This window comes from Ascaphus truei, chromosome 1 (genome assembly GCF_040206685.1).
Source record: "Ascaphus truei isolate aAscTru1 chromosome 1, aAscTru1.hap1, whole genome shotgun sequence".
Classification (NCBI taxonomy): Eukaryota; Metazoa; Chordata; class Amphibia; order Anura; family Ascaphidae; genus Ascaphus; species Ascaphus truei.
This window is the reverse complement of record NC_134483.1, coordinates 478,929,712-478,946,119: the sequence shown is the minus strand read 5'-3', so window position 1 is coordinate 478,946,119 and position 16,408 is coordinate 478,929,712. Positions and strand designations below refer to the sequence as shown.

Genomic DNA, 16,408 nt, shown 5'->3' with positions numbered 1-16,408 from the left:
ACACTCGTTCACTTGCCACTGCAGTTGGCTAAATAGCTACTATAAGTACTTTATGGCCATCAAACTTAGAAGTGGAAACACTGTATGGAAATAAAGCTTAACAAAAATTTCCAATGGTATAATATGTTTTAATATTCAAACCAAATAAAATAGCAACAGATTTTGCAGTCACATTTAAAATTTCCCTCATGAGGATATATAAGAATGCAACCAGGACGCTGATCCATGAGAATGCCGCTGGTGTCACAATGGATTGGTCCACCTGCCTCTCTGACATCACTGGAAGTCTCCACAGTAGCATCCTATACCAGATGTGTCCGCAGTTCAGTTCTGTGTGTTGTGAGATCACTGTGCTAGCTAATTCCACTTCTCAATGCATTTCGCCCGATACATTAGGTCTGTCAGGTGATGCACACTAGAGGTTGTCCTTGTGTCATATACTGTAAATAGAACATCATTTAAAGAAGCTGAGACGACTACTACTGCAGGTAAGATTTTATCACGAAATCCTATTGAATTAAAATATAGCATTGATCCTATTTATTTTTTTATTGCTAAAAGTTCTATTGTTAATCTTCACTCTTTTTTTTAATAATAATAAACTATGTATTGAGATATTCCCCAATTCACAAAGTTATTGTAAAGCTTTACATTAAAAATATATGTATATTTATATAGCTATACCTGATATTATCTCAGTCACTTGCAGTTTCTTCTAATGACTTAAAAATAACTTTGTGCCTTGGGGACTGCCATTATAAATAGTTTATAATTATAAAATAGAGTGACGATTAATAATAGAACATTGAGATAGCAATAAAAAATTTAATATGATAATGAATGCTACAGTATGTTTTTATCCAATTTGATTTCTTCATAAAATCGTTCTTTCCTAGTAATCTTCTCGCCCTCTTCATTAAAGTATATGCTGTTTCTATTATTATCGGAGCTCCAGTCACATGCTGCAAATCTGGTCTTTTCACCTGTCAGGTATTCAAGGTATTAAATCTGGGCTGTGACATGTGCCACACCAATTGGCAGAAAATCTGTTAACCACCCTCAGTTCACAAGGTTGGAAATTGGAGCACAAAGACTCGTACTTATAATTTTCTTCAGGTTAGTGTGGCTCCACCTAATAGTGCTAAAACGTAGGCCACAGGAAGAAGTACTTTTCTTCCTCAGCAGACAAGTAAGGCGACAACTCGCAATCCAGACAGCATTTGATGCAGACTCTTTCCTCCCCATCTCTTCAGGAATTAATATTTTACTGGTGAAGTCGTCTGTTAGAAATCCCTGCTAGAAGGAAAACCAAAAGCAGCTGAACTCCTCTTAGAAGAACAGTTACTGATCACACCATACCATGCTCTTCTCTGGTCATGCTTACACTGAGGACCAGCTCAAAGCTCTTTAGTAATATATACAGGCATAGTTTAATTTTGTTACTCCAAACACTGTGCATCTTTGTCCAAACATACATTTAGCATACACTGGTGGGATACTCACAAGCTCAGGGCACTTGGAATGGATTATAATAATAATGAATAATAATTGTTTGTTCTTGTATATACTTTAACAACAAAAAAACAAGGCAGCGCTAATGATAAAAAAGACCAGCAGCCAATGATATAACTCTGACACCCTATGTCAGATAAACAGATGAAGAAAAATGTTATATCTATGGCGCTAAGCGTGAATCAAAATATATACAACCAGATAGAAGTGGATGTCCTCTGGGGCTCTCCTCACGAAGACGGTCAAATCATGTAAAAGATAAAAAAACAAACATAGTGTAATACAATAAAACCTCCTAAAGAACAAACATACTAACACATATAGACAACGAAGGCTGAGACAAACAGATGATTGATGAGCAATAAAAACATTTAATAAGACAATTCAATATATAATGAATAATAAACACTAAAAAGGTATATATGTGCACACCAACACTGGCTAAGCTGGCCGCTTACCAGACTCTGGTGGTAAATAATCAGTGGATATTGTTTGTTCTTGTATATAACAATAGTTTTACATAGCGCTTTACAGAGACATTTTGCAGGCACAGGTCCCTGCCCCGTGGAGCTTATAATCTATGTTTTCGGTACATGAGGCACAGGGAGATAAAGTGAATGGCCCAAGGTCACAAGGAGCCGACACCGGGAATGTGAACCAGGTTTCCCTGCTTCAAACTCAGTGCCAGCCAGTGTCTTTACTCACTAAGCCACTCCTCCCGGATGGATGAAGGCTATACAAAAATTGTCATCCCGGTGACTTCCTCCCCACTCGGTTCTTTTAGTTATCCTGTGCTTTCTGCTGCCATGTGCCAAGCAGCCTATGCGCTTACTCACTGCCTTTTATTATGACCGCTTGGGAGTGAGGAGAACCAAGGGCCACTGCTCAATGACAGCTGGCTCAGCATGTACAGCACAAGGACCAATTTAATCTAAGCTGTACTAAAAAACAACAGAGGTACTGGCAAGGATAAATATTATATATGCCAACGCTCATCTTTCATTCAGTTGATCTCAGTATGTTTGACACTGTCAGTGTGTGTGTCTGTTATCACTGTAGCAGTCTGTTTATCTATGTGTCTGTCTTGGTCAGTGTATTTAGGTTTATGGCAATATTGTATGGCCTTTGTAAAATGTTCTGATCAGTAATGCATAGCAATAATTAAAGATTTGAGCCCAAGGCATACAACAATGTATGCATGTAGCATAAAGCAAGACATTACACTGTGTAAAAATCGCCATATTTCACAATTATCAAACCAACATATAGACCTGAACTTAAGCACCTATGCAACCTCAAAGGTGAAATCTACAGAAAATGTTTTAAATGTGGACACATATATGATTGGTTCAAGGAAAACAAAGTACTGTATTTGCTGAGAACCCGTAAAGTATGCAAAGAAACCCAAAGGAAAATAAAGAATGACTACTGAAAAACATTGACAGATGAGCAATTGTCCGATAGGTGGAAGAAAATAAAAAATGCAAAGTACTTTTGAAATGTAGCTTGCCACAAAATGATAGGAAGAGGAAAATGACCTGGGGATATTTTAGATCAAAAAGAAAAGCTGTCTGCCCAAGTGTTAGAAAGGGTACAACACTACAATTTCTGTATTTTGATATGTGGTTCTTTTAACTATTGACATCCATTTATTATATAGTTCATTGATTATAGTGGTACAACATGAGTGCATATTACACAGCTTTTTTTTTTTTTATATATATATAGTTTTCCACTAAAGTCATGTCAAAACAAAGCATGATACAGGGTCTCCTGAACAGTTCTTTTGTCCCCTAAAAATCTGAAATAAGTGAATGTTCATAGAGTCATGTTTGTTTCTGCGTGTAGCGCTAAGAACCTGTTTTATCTATAAAAATATTCATATGTGTTAGATTATTTCAAATGCTGACTGCATTTTAGAAGCTGGCTTATTTTTGGTTAAATACATGGTTAATAAATTGATAGACATGGTTACTTATTGAGCAGCCAAATACTGTAATAATGTTTTCTTCTAATTTGCAAAGAGCTACTCTCAGGGATAGCAGATTTGCTGTTCAGTTTTATTTCATCAACCAAACTATCTATCATGGATCCTAATTACTTCATTCCACCCTAATTGCAGTGCCTCTATTCATCTGATAGCAAATGTTAGAAATTACCACAAATGTAAACTTCCTGAGTCATTCAGCTACATACTATGCCTAACAGCAAAGATTTCCTTGGAGACCAACACATTATGATGCCAGCTTAAGGGGCTTGAATTTTATAAGATCGTCTAAATTCTTTGAGACAATATTTGTTTCTTTTTTCTGCCATATTTTTTTTGTCATTAAATAGGCAGCTTAGAGAAAAAAATATTTTATATTTGCACACCAGTATTTTCAAAATGTTTCTGTTAATCTTCCTTACCCTTATATTATTTAGAAGTTGGGTAAACATAAAATGTATTTAACGTGAAACACTGCAATGAAAACCACCTGCCCTCCCCCCACATATAGAAATTCAAATTATGAAGCTGAAATGGGGTTGTGTATCTATTACAAATCATAACGTTTTCTGTGTTTTTCCAGACATCACTTCTTGTTTTGGGAACAGCTGTTCATAGTCTGGAGCCTTCTGTATTTTCTCATTTGCAGTTTTAAAAGGAGAATATTCTGGATTCCTGCAGATTGGCTAAACCTCAGAATATGTCATGCCCGGCCAGATATTTCAGTGCACAAGTTCAATTGGGTCTATTACGTAAAGAGGATTTTTTTCTCAAGATCTTGAAATATTGTCTCAGCCAAAGTCATCCTATTTCAAGCAGCACGCCCCCACCCCCAAATAAAGTTGTTTTTTTTTACCTCGTATAAATCAGAGTGTCTTCCGGAGCTGAACCTCAGGTCCCAAAGCTCTGGGGCCCCCAATTGCTGAGATATTTATATACATATTTTGGCAGTACTTGAAAGGTAAAACAAAGATGGCTGCGAGAAGCTGAGATGTCATGTCACTATAATTACACGGCTTTCTATTGGCCGCCAGAGTGAGACTAAATTCAGTAGAGATATTTATGATCCCAGACAAGAATTCTTGTAACGGAATCTCTAAATAAAACATGTCAGGATGGGGAGGAGGTCCCATAGCTTGGAGTGCCATTGTTTAAGCTATGTTTAAACCTGTTGTTTTTATTAAGTTTATAAGAAAAAAATATGTATGTGTGTGTTAAAAAAAAAAAAGCACAGATTGATGCTTTAAAGCAGTAATTCCCCATCGACATATTTTTGTTTAGCATTTATTGTAGATGAAATTATAGTAGAAAGAGTTTGTAAAATCTCATAGGTTTCTTCTACTTCACAGTACACTTTAAGAAAAGACCTAGGCTGCTTTGAAAGCTCTTTACACTACAACTTCATCTTTGGTAAACTCTAATGTTAGCCCACTAAACAGTATAACAACCTCAAGGTCCTATACCGGTGGAACTCTACACCTGGGCTCCAGGAAAGCTGCTGGTGGCCCTTCACACATATACTACTCATGTTATAGACATTATTAATGCCTTATTTGTAATGGGGGAGATAAAGGTATCTACAACGCATACCACAGAGGCTAGTAAAGTATTGAATAGCATTTGCAGGCATATAATTATACCAAATAAAATGTAAAATGAATATGTTTTTGAAAATTATCTCAAATTGATGGGCTTATACTTTATTAAAACATTGCAGACCGAGATTGTGATAGGAGACCTATAATTATGCATGTCCTAATTTTAGTCACATTTGATGGAGACCCATACATTGTTTTCATATAGATATTTGTGTAATGACTATACATGGATTTTGTATCAATTAACTAAAGCTGTTGGCTACCATGGAAGAAAGGAAATACAAGAATCATGATATAATGCAGCCAATAACTAAAAGAAAAATCAATGTTTATGAAAGTGGTAACCTAACTTCAGTTTAAAATCCATGGGAGCAAAGTCAGTATTTAAACTGTGGGGAGTTTGATTGTTCAGAAAATTATCCAATACAATTTCCTTAGAAGTAATACATTTGGTATTGTCACCACAGCTAGACAATTTCTGTATTCTATATCTGGATATTTTAGATGTATTTTACAGTGTTAGACAAACTCATTTACTCTGCAGTGTTAGACAAACTGTTTAGGATTTTCCCTTTTTAAATGCCTAGTTTTTGCATTGTACAGTACTTAACTTGTGTGTTTTGCTGGTTTTAGCCAAGGTACACTATAAGCTAGGTATGGTATACATCCAATTCACTATTTAACAAGTTAAGTTACCAATTTTAGAACACCTAAACCTAGATGTACTAAAGTTTGATATAACACCAATTTTATATTATCAACCTATTCACTAAAGCCATATCGCAAGTAGTGATAACAGGCTTTTTATTGCAACAATATTTCACTTATACTGTAGTTTTGCGGCAAATTAACATACAAATGAGAATTTGAGAACTAATGAATTACTCATGGGCATTAACATGCTTAAGTCCAATACCTAGAGATCTCAGGCTGCCGGTAAGCAATAACACCTATATTGCCTATGTATATAATGGCCACTTTATATGAAGGCAAGAGATGATTAGTCATAATAGAATGTAGCCCCCTTTCCCTATGCCTAAAGGAAATACGTGGACGACTACGCATGCTGCTGTACCTGTATACTCACAGGAGGCCTAAGCCTCTGCTTCTGGGAGCCTGGGGTGAGCTCTATCTCCGTGCGTGCAGCGCCTCCACATATGAGGGATCCCAGCATTGGCGGGATAACCCCTCACAGGAACCAATACAACAGTAGTTAACAACATACCACTCAATATATATATATATATATATATATATAACTGAGCTTTACTGTACACAATATATAACACACACACACACTACTAGGCCGCAACAGTATAAATTTGCGGTGGCACCAATAACCCCTGGTGTCCGTTCCAGCAATCCCACCCAAATGTGAGGTAGCGCTACCCCCTGTGAATGTTGGTGCACGTTGAGCACCTGTCTGGGTACTCCAGTACTCAGGTGCAGCGTGTAGAGGTGCGTTTGAGTTGGTCCACATAGCGGGGCATCCAACAACGATTCCCCTCTCTCCTAAAGGTCTCGATCCTCCTTGTGGGGTCTCGATCCTCCAGCTGTAGTGTCTCACCCAAATGTCCTGGAATACTACGGCCTGGTCCCAGGCCGCAGAGTGCCGTTTGGCCATCCGTCCACTGGCGTAGCACTAGTACTAAAAGGGGAAGAGCCCCTATATGGGGTCTTCCCCATAGCACAGAACTTTGATTGGCTCAGGGCCTAAGGGGCAAGGTCTGGGCCTAGTCCAAGAAGCACTGCTCCTGGCCACTTCCTTCGCTCTTCCATCAGGACTGACTCGCCTGCTCTCCGCACCAGAGGATATTCTGTCTTTCTCACTGCCAGAATCCCATTGGCTGGTACAGTCTATGTGGCAGTCCCTCCCCGAGGATTCTGGGACATGTAGTCCGGCTGCTGTATATGCAGAGCCATTCCACGATGGCCACCGCACTCCCAATACTGTGCATACGCGCCGCACTGCACATTCGCGCCTTCCAAAGATGGCTGCCCCCACACTCCTGATCGCTCGGAGCTCCAGCCGGACCACCCAACAGTTTCCCCCTCACCTGAGGTAAGGAGGGGGACTCTGCTACAAGAATAAGTGATAAAATGCATACAGTAATATGAACAATGTAGAACATATTAATAAACAACAGAGAAGTTAAAATAAAGCGAAGTGCTACAAAAACAGGGCAAAATACATTAATATAGCAACAGGAAAGTACTGAGGGGATAAGTAACTAATGCAAAGTGTTTAAGAGAAACATTGATAGTCAAGTCTGACTGTGAGGTTTAGGAACATCAACAGAGCTTGTTCTAGTCAGCTGACATTGCTCGCTGGTAATGCTTTTTGCAACAGAGAGATGAGACTACAGATGACACAATTAAAGCTGCATTCCAAGCAATATCCTACATGTGTTTTTTTTTAATAAAACAGTTCTGTACTATGAGACAATACTTGTAGCATTTTTTTTTAAACAACACTTAATTACATTTTGTATGTATTATAATGTAAAAAGCATTTTTTGTTTCAATAGCAACCATTTACAAAGTCACATCCCCTTCCTCTTCTGAAAGGCTCTGGCACGCCCCTTTTTCAACACTGCCCTCTCTCTAGCAGTGCATTAACTGTATCTACTGACTGACTGGTCAAATGATCTTCCCCACAGAACTTTGTCATATTAATATGCAAATGAATTCCACTGACTGCAGGATACTCCTCTGCAGCCATTTAGTGAACCCCCGAGCCGAATTTTTGTTGATCGATCACAGGAGAATGGATCGATCTGCAACATAACTTATTACTTATCATTGTGTGGATTGCATTGATGCACATATTAAAGGGGGAAAAATAAAAAAAGATAACAGCTTGGATTGCTGCTTTAAGATACTGTATACCAGCACCATAAGTTACATCATATAATAGTATTCAGTATGCAAAGAGCATACATAATTCAAAGGATTATTTCTGAAATTGAAATAGACGTACTGAACAAGGAAAACAGGATTAAGCATCAGAAAGGAAAGTGCAAGTTACTGTGATAGACACAAATGTTTTTTGTTAGAGACATAAATTATGTAATAATACATACATCTGAACTCAAGACCAAAAACTTCATTCGAGAGAATCTCCAGCAAACTTAAATTATGATATTGTTTTTTTGCTAGTTAATGCAATGCTTAATATAGTAGACAATCACAGACAAAAGTATCCCAGTTTATAATCTAACTTTCATGCCAGAGGTACAGGATATACAGTAATTTTCACAATCTATAACAATTCTAACATAATATCAGGATCTCCCGCATCATACAGTATGCAGTGATGTGCTTGCTTGCTTAGGTGTGAATTATAATGTATGTATGTTTTTATTTATATAGCGCCATTAATGTGCATAGCGCTTCACAGCAGTAATACGTGACAATCATATAAATAATTAATAACACAAAGGGTAGAAGTGCTTCAGACATAAAAGTAACATTTAGGAAGAGGAGTCCCTGCTCCGAAGAGCTTACAATCTAATTGGTTGGTAGGAAGATCGTACAGAGACAGTAGGAGGGCGTTCTGGTAAGTGCGTCTGCAAGGAGCAAAGGTTAATGTATGATGTGTTATTTATCAGCCAACGAGCTACTCATGCTTCCTTAATCAGGTGTGTTTTAAGGTGTGTCTTAAAGGTGGATAGAGTGGGTTCTAGTCGGATATTAAGGGGAAGGGCATTCCAGAGGTGTGGGGCAGTCAGAGAGAAAGGTTTAAGGCGGGAGAGAGCTTTAAATACAGAATGTATAGAGAGAAGACATCCTTGAGCAGAACGCAAGAGCCGGGATGATGTATAGCGAGAAATTAGAGCTGAGATGTAAGGATGAGCAGAAGAATGTAAAGCTTTAAAAGTGAGGAGGCGAATTGAGTGTGTGATACGGGATTTGATAGGAAGCCAGGAGAGGGATTTCAGCAGGGGAGACGCTGAGACAGATTTAGGAAAGAGTAGATTGATTCTGACAGCAGCATTAAGGATAGATTGTAGGGGAGACAGGTGAGAGGCAGGAAGGCCAGACAGCAGGAGGTAACAGTAATCGAGATGGGAGAGAATGAGGGCCTGAGTCAAAGTTTTAGCAGTCGAGCAACAGAGCAAAGGGCGTATCTTTGTAATTTTGCGGAGGAAAAAGCGACAGGTTTTAGAAACGTTCTGAATGTGAGAAGAGAATGTGAGAGATGCGTCGAGTGTGACCCCTAGGCAGCGTGCTTGGGCTACTGGGTGAATGATGTTACTTCCAACAGTAATGTAGAAGGAGGAAATAGGACCAGGTTAGGGAGGAAGTATGAGGAGCTCTGTTTTTGCCATGTTTAGTTTAAGTCGGCGGAGGGCCATCCAGGATGATATAGCCGACAGACATTCAGAAACTTTAGTCTGTACAGCAGGTGTAAGGTATGGGGTAGAAAAGTAAATTTGTGTGTCGTCAGCATAGAAGTGATATTTGAACCAAGATATGTGATTAGGTCACCTAGAGAGAGTGTGTAAAGAGAAAAGAGATGGGGTCCCAGGACAGATCCCTGTGGTACCCCCACAGAGAGATCGATAGAGGCGGCGTTTGCAAAAGAGACACTGAAAGTACGATGGGAGAGGTAAGACGAAATCCAGGAAAGAGCTTGGTTACGAATTCCAAGAGTATGTAGAATGTGAAGGAGAAGAGGTGGTCCACAATATCAAATGCTGCAGAGAGGTCGATTAATATGAGAAGAGTGTAATGACCTCTGTCTTTGGCAGCATGGAGGTCATTAGTTATTTTAGAGAGGGCTGTTTCAGTGCAGTGAGAGGTGCGGAAGCGGGATTGTAGGGGGTCTAGGAGAGAATAGGTGTTGAGAAAATGGAGCAAGCGAGAGAAAACAAGACGTTCAAGGAGTTTAAAGACAAAAGGCTGGAGGGAGACGGGTCGATAGTTAGAAAGATGGGTAGGGTCAAGCTTGCTGTTTTTGAGTAATTGTGTGACTGTTGCATGTTTGAAGGAAGAGGGAAAGGTACCAGAGTAGAGGGAGTTAAAAATGGGTGTGAGCGTAGGGATTATATAAAGAGCAAGAGGTTTTAGAAGGTGGGAGGGAATGGGGTCAAGAGGGCATGTGGTAGAGGGAGAAGAGGAGAGCAGCAACGACACATCCTCCTCCATGACAGTGGATAAAGAGTCAAGGAATGCAGGAGGAGAGTTAGGAAGAGGTGTAGGATGGGAGGGGGATACAGAAGGGATGGCCTGACGTAGGGATTCTACCTTTTCCTTGAAATAGTCGGCAAAGTCCTGAGGTGAGATGGAGGAAGAAGAACAGGCAGCAGAGGGTGGTCTGAGTAGGGAGTCATAGACAAAGAAGAGTCTGCATGGGTTAGACTTGTGCATGTTGATTAGTGAAGAAAAGTAGGTTTGTATTTATTATTTTATTTAATTATAAAATATTTTACAAGGAAGTAATATATTGAGAGTTACCTCTCATTTTAAAGTATGTCCTTGGCATAGAGTTAAGATGACAAATAATACATGGTTACAAATAAATAGTTACATAAATGAACAGGGTTTGTTTAGCCTGAGAGCGCAGAGTTGAAACAGGATAGCATAAATGTGTAGTGAAGGAAGTTCTGCGAGAGTGTGAGATTTCCTCCAGAGGCGTTCAGATGAATGAGAACAGGAACGCAGCATTTGCTTATGGGAATTTAGCCAGGGTCTGGGGTTCAAAGTGTGAGAATGGCAGAGAGAAAGCAGGGCATGTAGATCTAGGGAGGAGGATAGGTGCAGAGTTGTAGTTCCTGACCAGGTTGTCAGGGTCTGGAGAAGAGCTGAGACAGGAGAGAGGAGCTAAAGTGGAATCAAAAGCTGGTAGGTTAATAGAGTGCAGGTCTCTGCAGAAACGAGTGGGAGATGGAGAAGGGGAGAAGCGAGAGAGAGAATGAGATGATGTGATGGTCAGAGAGAGGAAAGGGGGAATGGAGAAATCAGAGAGAGAAAAGTTTTTAGTGAGAACCAGGACTAGGTAGTGCCATCTTTGTGGGTGCTGGCTGCAGTCCACTGTTGAAGGCCAAAAAAAGAGTTTAGAGAGAGAAAGCGGGAAGCCCAAAGGAGAGAGGGGTCATCAATATGGCAGTTGAAGTCCCTAAGGAGAAGAACATGGGTGTCTGAGGAGAAAAAGAAAGATAGCCAGGATTCAAAGTGAGAGAGAAAGGCAGAAGGGGATGAGATGGGGTAGGTGGGCGATAGATGACTGGCACATGGACAGGGAGAGGAGAGAAGATCTGGACAGTGTGAGCCTCAAAGGCAGGAAAAGCAAGAGAGGGAGGAATAGAAAAGGTACGGTAGCGGCAGATAGAGGAGAGCAGGAGCCCCACGCCTCCACCCCTGCCATCAGGGCACGGAGGGTGGGAGAAAAAAAGGCCACCATAAGAGAGGGCAGCTTTCAGAGCAGAGTCAGATTGAGTGAGCCAAGTTTCAGTTATAGCAAAGAGGAGCAGAGAGTGAGAGAGAAAGAAGTCATGCACAGAGAGGAACTTGTTAGAAAGGGAGTGTGCATTCCAAAGGGCACAGGAGAAAGGGAGAGAGGACGGAGGGTGGGAGGGGATGGATATGAGGTTAAAGGGGTTAACACCCGAAGGCGTAGAAGTATGTGGCAGGCGAGGACAGGAGCATACAGAAATAAGGCAGGGACTAGGATTGGTGGAGATATCCCCAGAAGCAAGGAGGAGAAGCATTGATAGAAATAAAATGTGTGAGAATGATTTTTAGGGGTGCATTTTAGTGCAGGGGATATAGCTGTGTGGTGTTAAGGGCGCAGGTAAGAAAGGAGTTCATGTGAACTGAGAAGTAGTGAAGGAAGGAGAGATGGAGATATATGAATAGCTTTAGAGACATAATGTGGCTGGTAGATAGAAGTGCGTATTTTGAAAAGATGTGAGGTCAAAGCAAATAAAAACAGTAGTGGTGGCATGGCAGCAGTAGTTTAGTGCTGAGATGTGCAGTCTGGAATAGATAATTTCCTCCTTTCCAGCGCAGTTCAAAATCCTGGATTCAGGGCCAGGTGTTTCCACTTGTTTAACTCCTGTTGAACTCCCTGTTCAACTCCACACTGTATTATGCTTAAAACATGCTACTTTAAATGTATGCTGCTTGCCCCTGCAAGACATAAGGAAATTTAGTATACATTATTGTCATACAACAACAGCTAATAAAATGAAAGAGGATGTATTGAATATATTTATAAAATTCCCTACCTAATTGATTTACATTTTTTACAAATTTTAATAGTATAAAATAGTAAATATTTTGTATTTATCCACAGATACGGTAGCAGAAAGAAATGAACTGAGAGAACACGTGTATCCGAAGTTGAGAGAATTCTGCAGAGAAAATTATGGAGTGGAGTTTCAGGTACTTTATTAGTAAAATTAAATGAACAAGTATGTGTTACTGTATAAATATAGATTTTAAAATCCACCACACTATTTTTCTTATGAAGTATTGCAGCTTAACAAGGAGATGGAGCATGAAAACAGTTATACAATATGTGGAACAATATCTAAAGAGATGGAGGTTTCACGATTTTAGACATATCATAATGATATTTAATATACACAGTCTGCAATATTTTAAATTGAAGACTAGTATCACTGGCCGAGCTAAGCTTTCCTCTTCTAATATTGTCTGTACAACTGTTGATCCCTTTTCCCCTTGTCACAGGAGAGGAAGTCTCTTCTTCTTCATGACCCAGCACATTCCAATCCCTCTTACTTACGGTTAGGCAATATACCGGTAGCATAGTAATACTGCGATAATAAAAATGGACGGTAATTCAATCATTATCATTGTATTTTACCGCACTATTCCTAACTTCCGGCTGTTGGGTACGCAGAGGTGCTTGTGTTAATCTGCTGCATGTGAGTAGAGTCACAGAGTTTCAGGCACACTGCCCACTCACCCAGGGGCAGATTATGGTGGGGGTGCAGGGGGCACATGCACCTGAGAGTGTGGGGGGCACATTAGGCCAGCTCTGCACCAGAGCAGCCCTCTTCACCTCCCCCCCCCTCTTCAAGGTAAAATTCTCATATGGGGTGGATTGAGGGTGAAAGGGGGTTCAGTGGTGAGGTTATTGAGTGGAGGGGGTTGCATGAGAGAGGAAGGGAGAAAGGAAGGAGAGAGTTAGAGGAGGGGGGGAGTGAGAGGAGGATGAAAAGGTGAGAGAGTGAGAGGAGGAGGGGAGGCGAGAGTGAGAGAAGTATGGGGGAGGGAGTGAGAGGAGGGGGAGAGAATAAGCGGAGGGGGGTTGAGTGACAGGACGTAGGGAGTGAGAGGAGAGGGATAAAGTGAGAGGAGGAGGAGAAAGGGAGATTGAGTGAGAGGGAAGTAAGAAAAAACAGGTGTATAAGAGGGGGAGTGAGATAGAGGGAGGAAGAGTGAGAAAGAGAGGGGGAGAGTAAGGGAGTGACAGAGAGGAAGGGAGAAGGGGCGGAGAGAGTGAGAGGAGGAGGGAGAGTGAGGGGAGGAGGAGGAAGTTGGAGAGAGAGTGAGATGAGGTAGGATGGAGTGAGTGGAGGGGATGATAACGTGAGAGGAGGGATGGAGAGAAAGAGGGGGAAGAGAGGGGGGAACTTCAGAGAGAGAAAAAGGTGGTGTAAGAGGGGAAGGAAGAGACAGAAAGAGAGTGGAAAGAGTGAGAGAGGGGGAGAGACAGAGGGGAATAGGGAGAGAAGGTATTAGAGGAGAGGGAGAGAGGAGAGGAGGGGGAGGGAAGTGAAAGGAGAGGAGGGGAGGGGATTGATTGAGAGGGAAGTGAGAGAAAAAAGGGGTGTAAGAGGGGGCATGAGAGAGAAAGAGGGGGAAGGGTCATAGAGTGAAAAAAAGAGGAGAAAAACAGAGGGGAAGAGTGAAAGGGGGAGTGAGAGTGGTAGGAGTGGGATAGACAGAAAGGAAGAGGGGGAGAGAGTGAGCAGATGGTAGAAGGGAGAAAAAGTGAGAGGAGGGGGTTATGAGTGGGAAAAGTGGGAGTAGGGGATGGGAGAATGAGAAGAGAGGGAGAGAGTGAGAGGAAGGGATAAGGAGGAAAGAGTGAAAGGAGGATAGAAGGTGAGGAGAGTGAGAGGAGGGGGAGAGAGCGAGAATTGGAGAGAAAGACGGGGGAGAGAAATACATGGTGGGAGGGAGAGAATAAGAGAAGGAGTGTGAGAAGCAGGAGAGAAATAGAAGGGGGGAGAGAGCAAGGAGGTGTGTGAGAGGTGGGAGTGTAAGAGCGGGGGCTCAGTTGGAAACTAGATTTATTTGGGAGCCCCCCTGTCTTAACTGCCCCAGGCCCATCAAATCCTTAATTCAGCCCTGCCATCACCCCCCATTACGGTCGCGCTTCTCCTACTGTATGGAAGCCAGCAGAGAGAGGATTGGGGGCAAAACTGGAATCTCAGTGACATAGAAGCATTCACGTGAAGTAGCTTCAAGGAATCCTCCTCCTGGTGATCTAACCCCCTCATCCCCCATTCCCATTCTCCCCCACTTTACACTCATGCCTATTAACCCTTTCCTCCACCCCCATGCCTCTTAACCCCAGCCTCCCTTATTCCCATTAACCCCAACCTCACCCCATGCCTCTTCTTAACCCCCTCCTCACCCCATGTCTCTTCTTAACCCCCCTCACCCCATGCCTCTTCTGAACCCCCACCTCACCCCATGCCTCTTCTTAACCCCACCTCACCCCATACCTCCTCAACCCCCACCTCACCCCATGCCTCTTCTTAACCGCCACCTCACCCCATGCCTCTTCTTAACCGCCACCTCACCCCATGCCTCTTCTTAACCCCCACCTCACCCCATGCCTCTTCTTAACTCCCACCTCACCCCATGCCTCTTCTTAACTCCCACCTCACCCCATGCCTCTTCTTAACCCTTACCTCACCCCATGCCTCTTTTTAACCCCACCTCGCCAAATGCCTCTTCTTAACCCCAACCTCACCTCATGCCTCCTATTAATCCCCACATCTCCTAATTCCCCTTAAATGAGCCCAGGTGACGAAGGTTAATCATGGGGTTTTAGTTGATTTTTTTGTTAAATAAATGTAATTTAAAAATATTTCATTTGTTAAATCAATATATACTTAAAGGTACTGGCTTTTTATTAAGAATGAAATGCATTTTTACAAGAATGATATTTCACAATAAATTACCTGAAACAGTTTCTGATGACTTTAGATTTTTTGTTTTCTATTGAGTATTTATTGCGATAAATATTATTTTTCCCATAAATTACTATAATATCGTTATCGTGGACATTTTTAGTTATCACCAAACTATGGTGACCAGATGTTCCGGCTCTGTCCCTGTTTTCTGTCCCGCTGGCGAGCACCGACTGCGCATGCGCAAGTCACTTCCCGACTGCTCGTGCACATGCGTGATCAGCACTTGGCAGCTGCTCTTGCACATGCATGACCGGCAAGCTCTGATCATGCATACGCATGAGCAACCGGCAAATGCTGTTCGCGCAGGCGCAGTTGACAAGTCCTAATTGCGCATGCGCACGAGCACCCGAGAAGTGTCGGTCGTGCATGTGCAGTCGGTAAGTGCTCTTCGTGCATGTGAGTCGGCAAGCGCCGGCTGCGCATACGTTACATTTGTTCCAGTTTTTGCCAGGACAAATCTAGTCACCCTACGCCCAACTCTGCTCTTACCTCATGATATATTTTGCTTGGACGTAGACTCAACATTAACCTCCCCCACAAAATCTCCTTCACTCTGATACATTTGACCCTCTGATTCTCTATAAGAATGTAATAATGGTTATAAATAACATCATGTCAAATGTATAGTGCATTTGCCCCAGTTGATATGGCTGATTTTCCAGGGGCCTATATTTATTATAAATTTACACAGAAAAAAATATCAAAAGTCGATGTAAATATGTTGCTTTTCTCCAATTTTAATTAGTTGGGTTCTCGTTAGTTTGTCATCATGAAAATTACTTGTAGCCTGTGGTATATTATCTTAGATATGTTAGTAGAAATTAAAGTGATACATAGAGGTTTATTCACAAAATCTAAACAGGCAGTATTGATCGTTAATGGCCTTTCAAGTAAGTACTCATTAATAATTGTTAATGGCTTTAACACCAGTAAATATTCCACAAGTAGCAACTGTTTTATTTAAATGACTTTTACTCCCTAAAGGATATAGCAATTCTTGTACATTCTTCTAGTAAATAAGAAATAGAATTGGAAATGTCATGTAGACTGCTTACGCAGGGCACTTTATGCACTGGGTGATAAATAGACATCTAATTTCTCTCATACAATAATTTCCTAGCTCTGTATGC

The 16,408-nt window shown here is 41.3% G+C and overlaps 1 protein-coding gene across 1 annotated transcript in view; it reads left to right on the top strand.

Annotated features, from left to right (window-relative positions):
* Positions 1–16,408, top strand: part of NWD2 (NACHT and WD repeat domain containing 2) — a 262,898-nt gene that overhangs the window by 86,760 nt on the left and 159,730 nt on the right. The window contains exon 2 of the mRNA XM_075568018.1: positions 12,398–12,486. Coding sequence (XP_075424133.1) covers positions 12,398–12,486 — 89 coding nt within the window. The remainder of the gene's footprint in view (positions 1–12,397; positions 12,487–16,408) is intronic.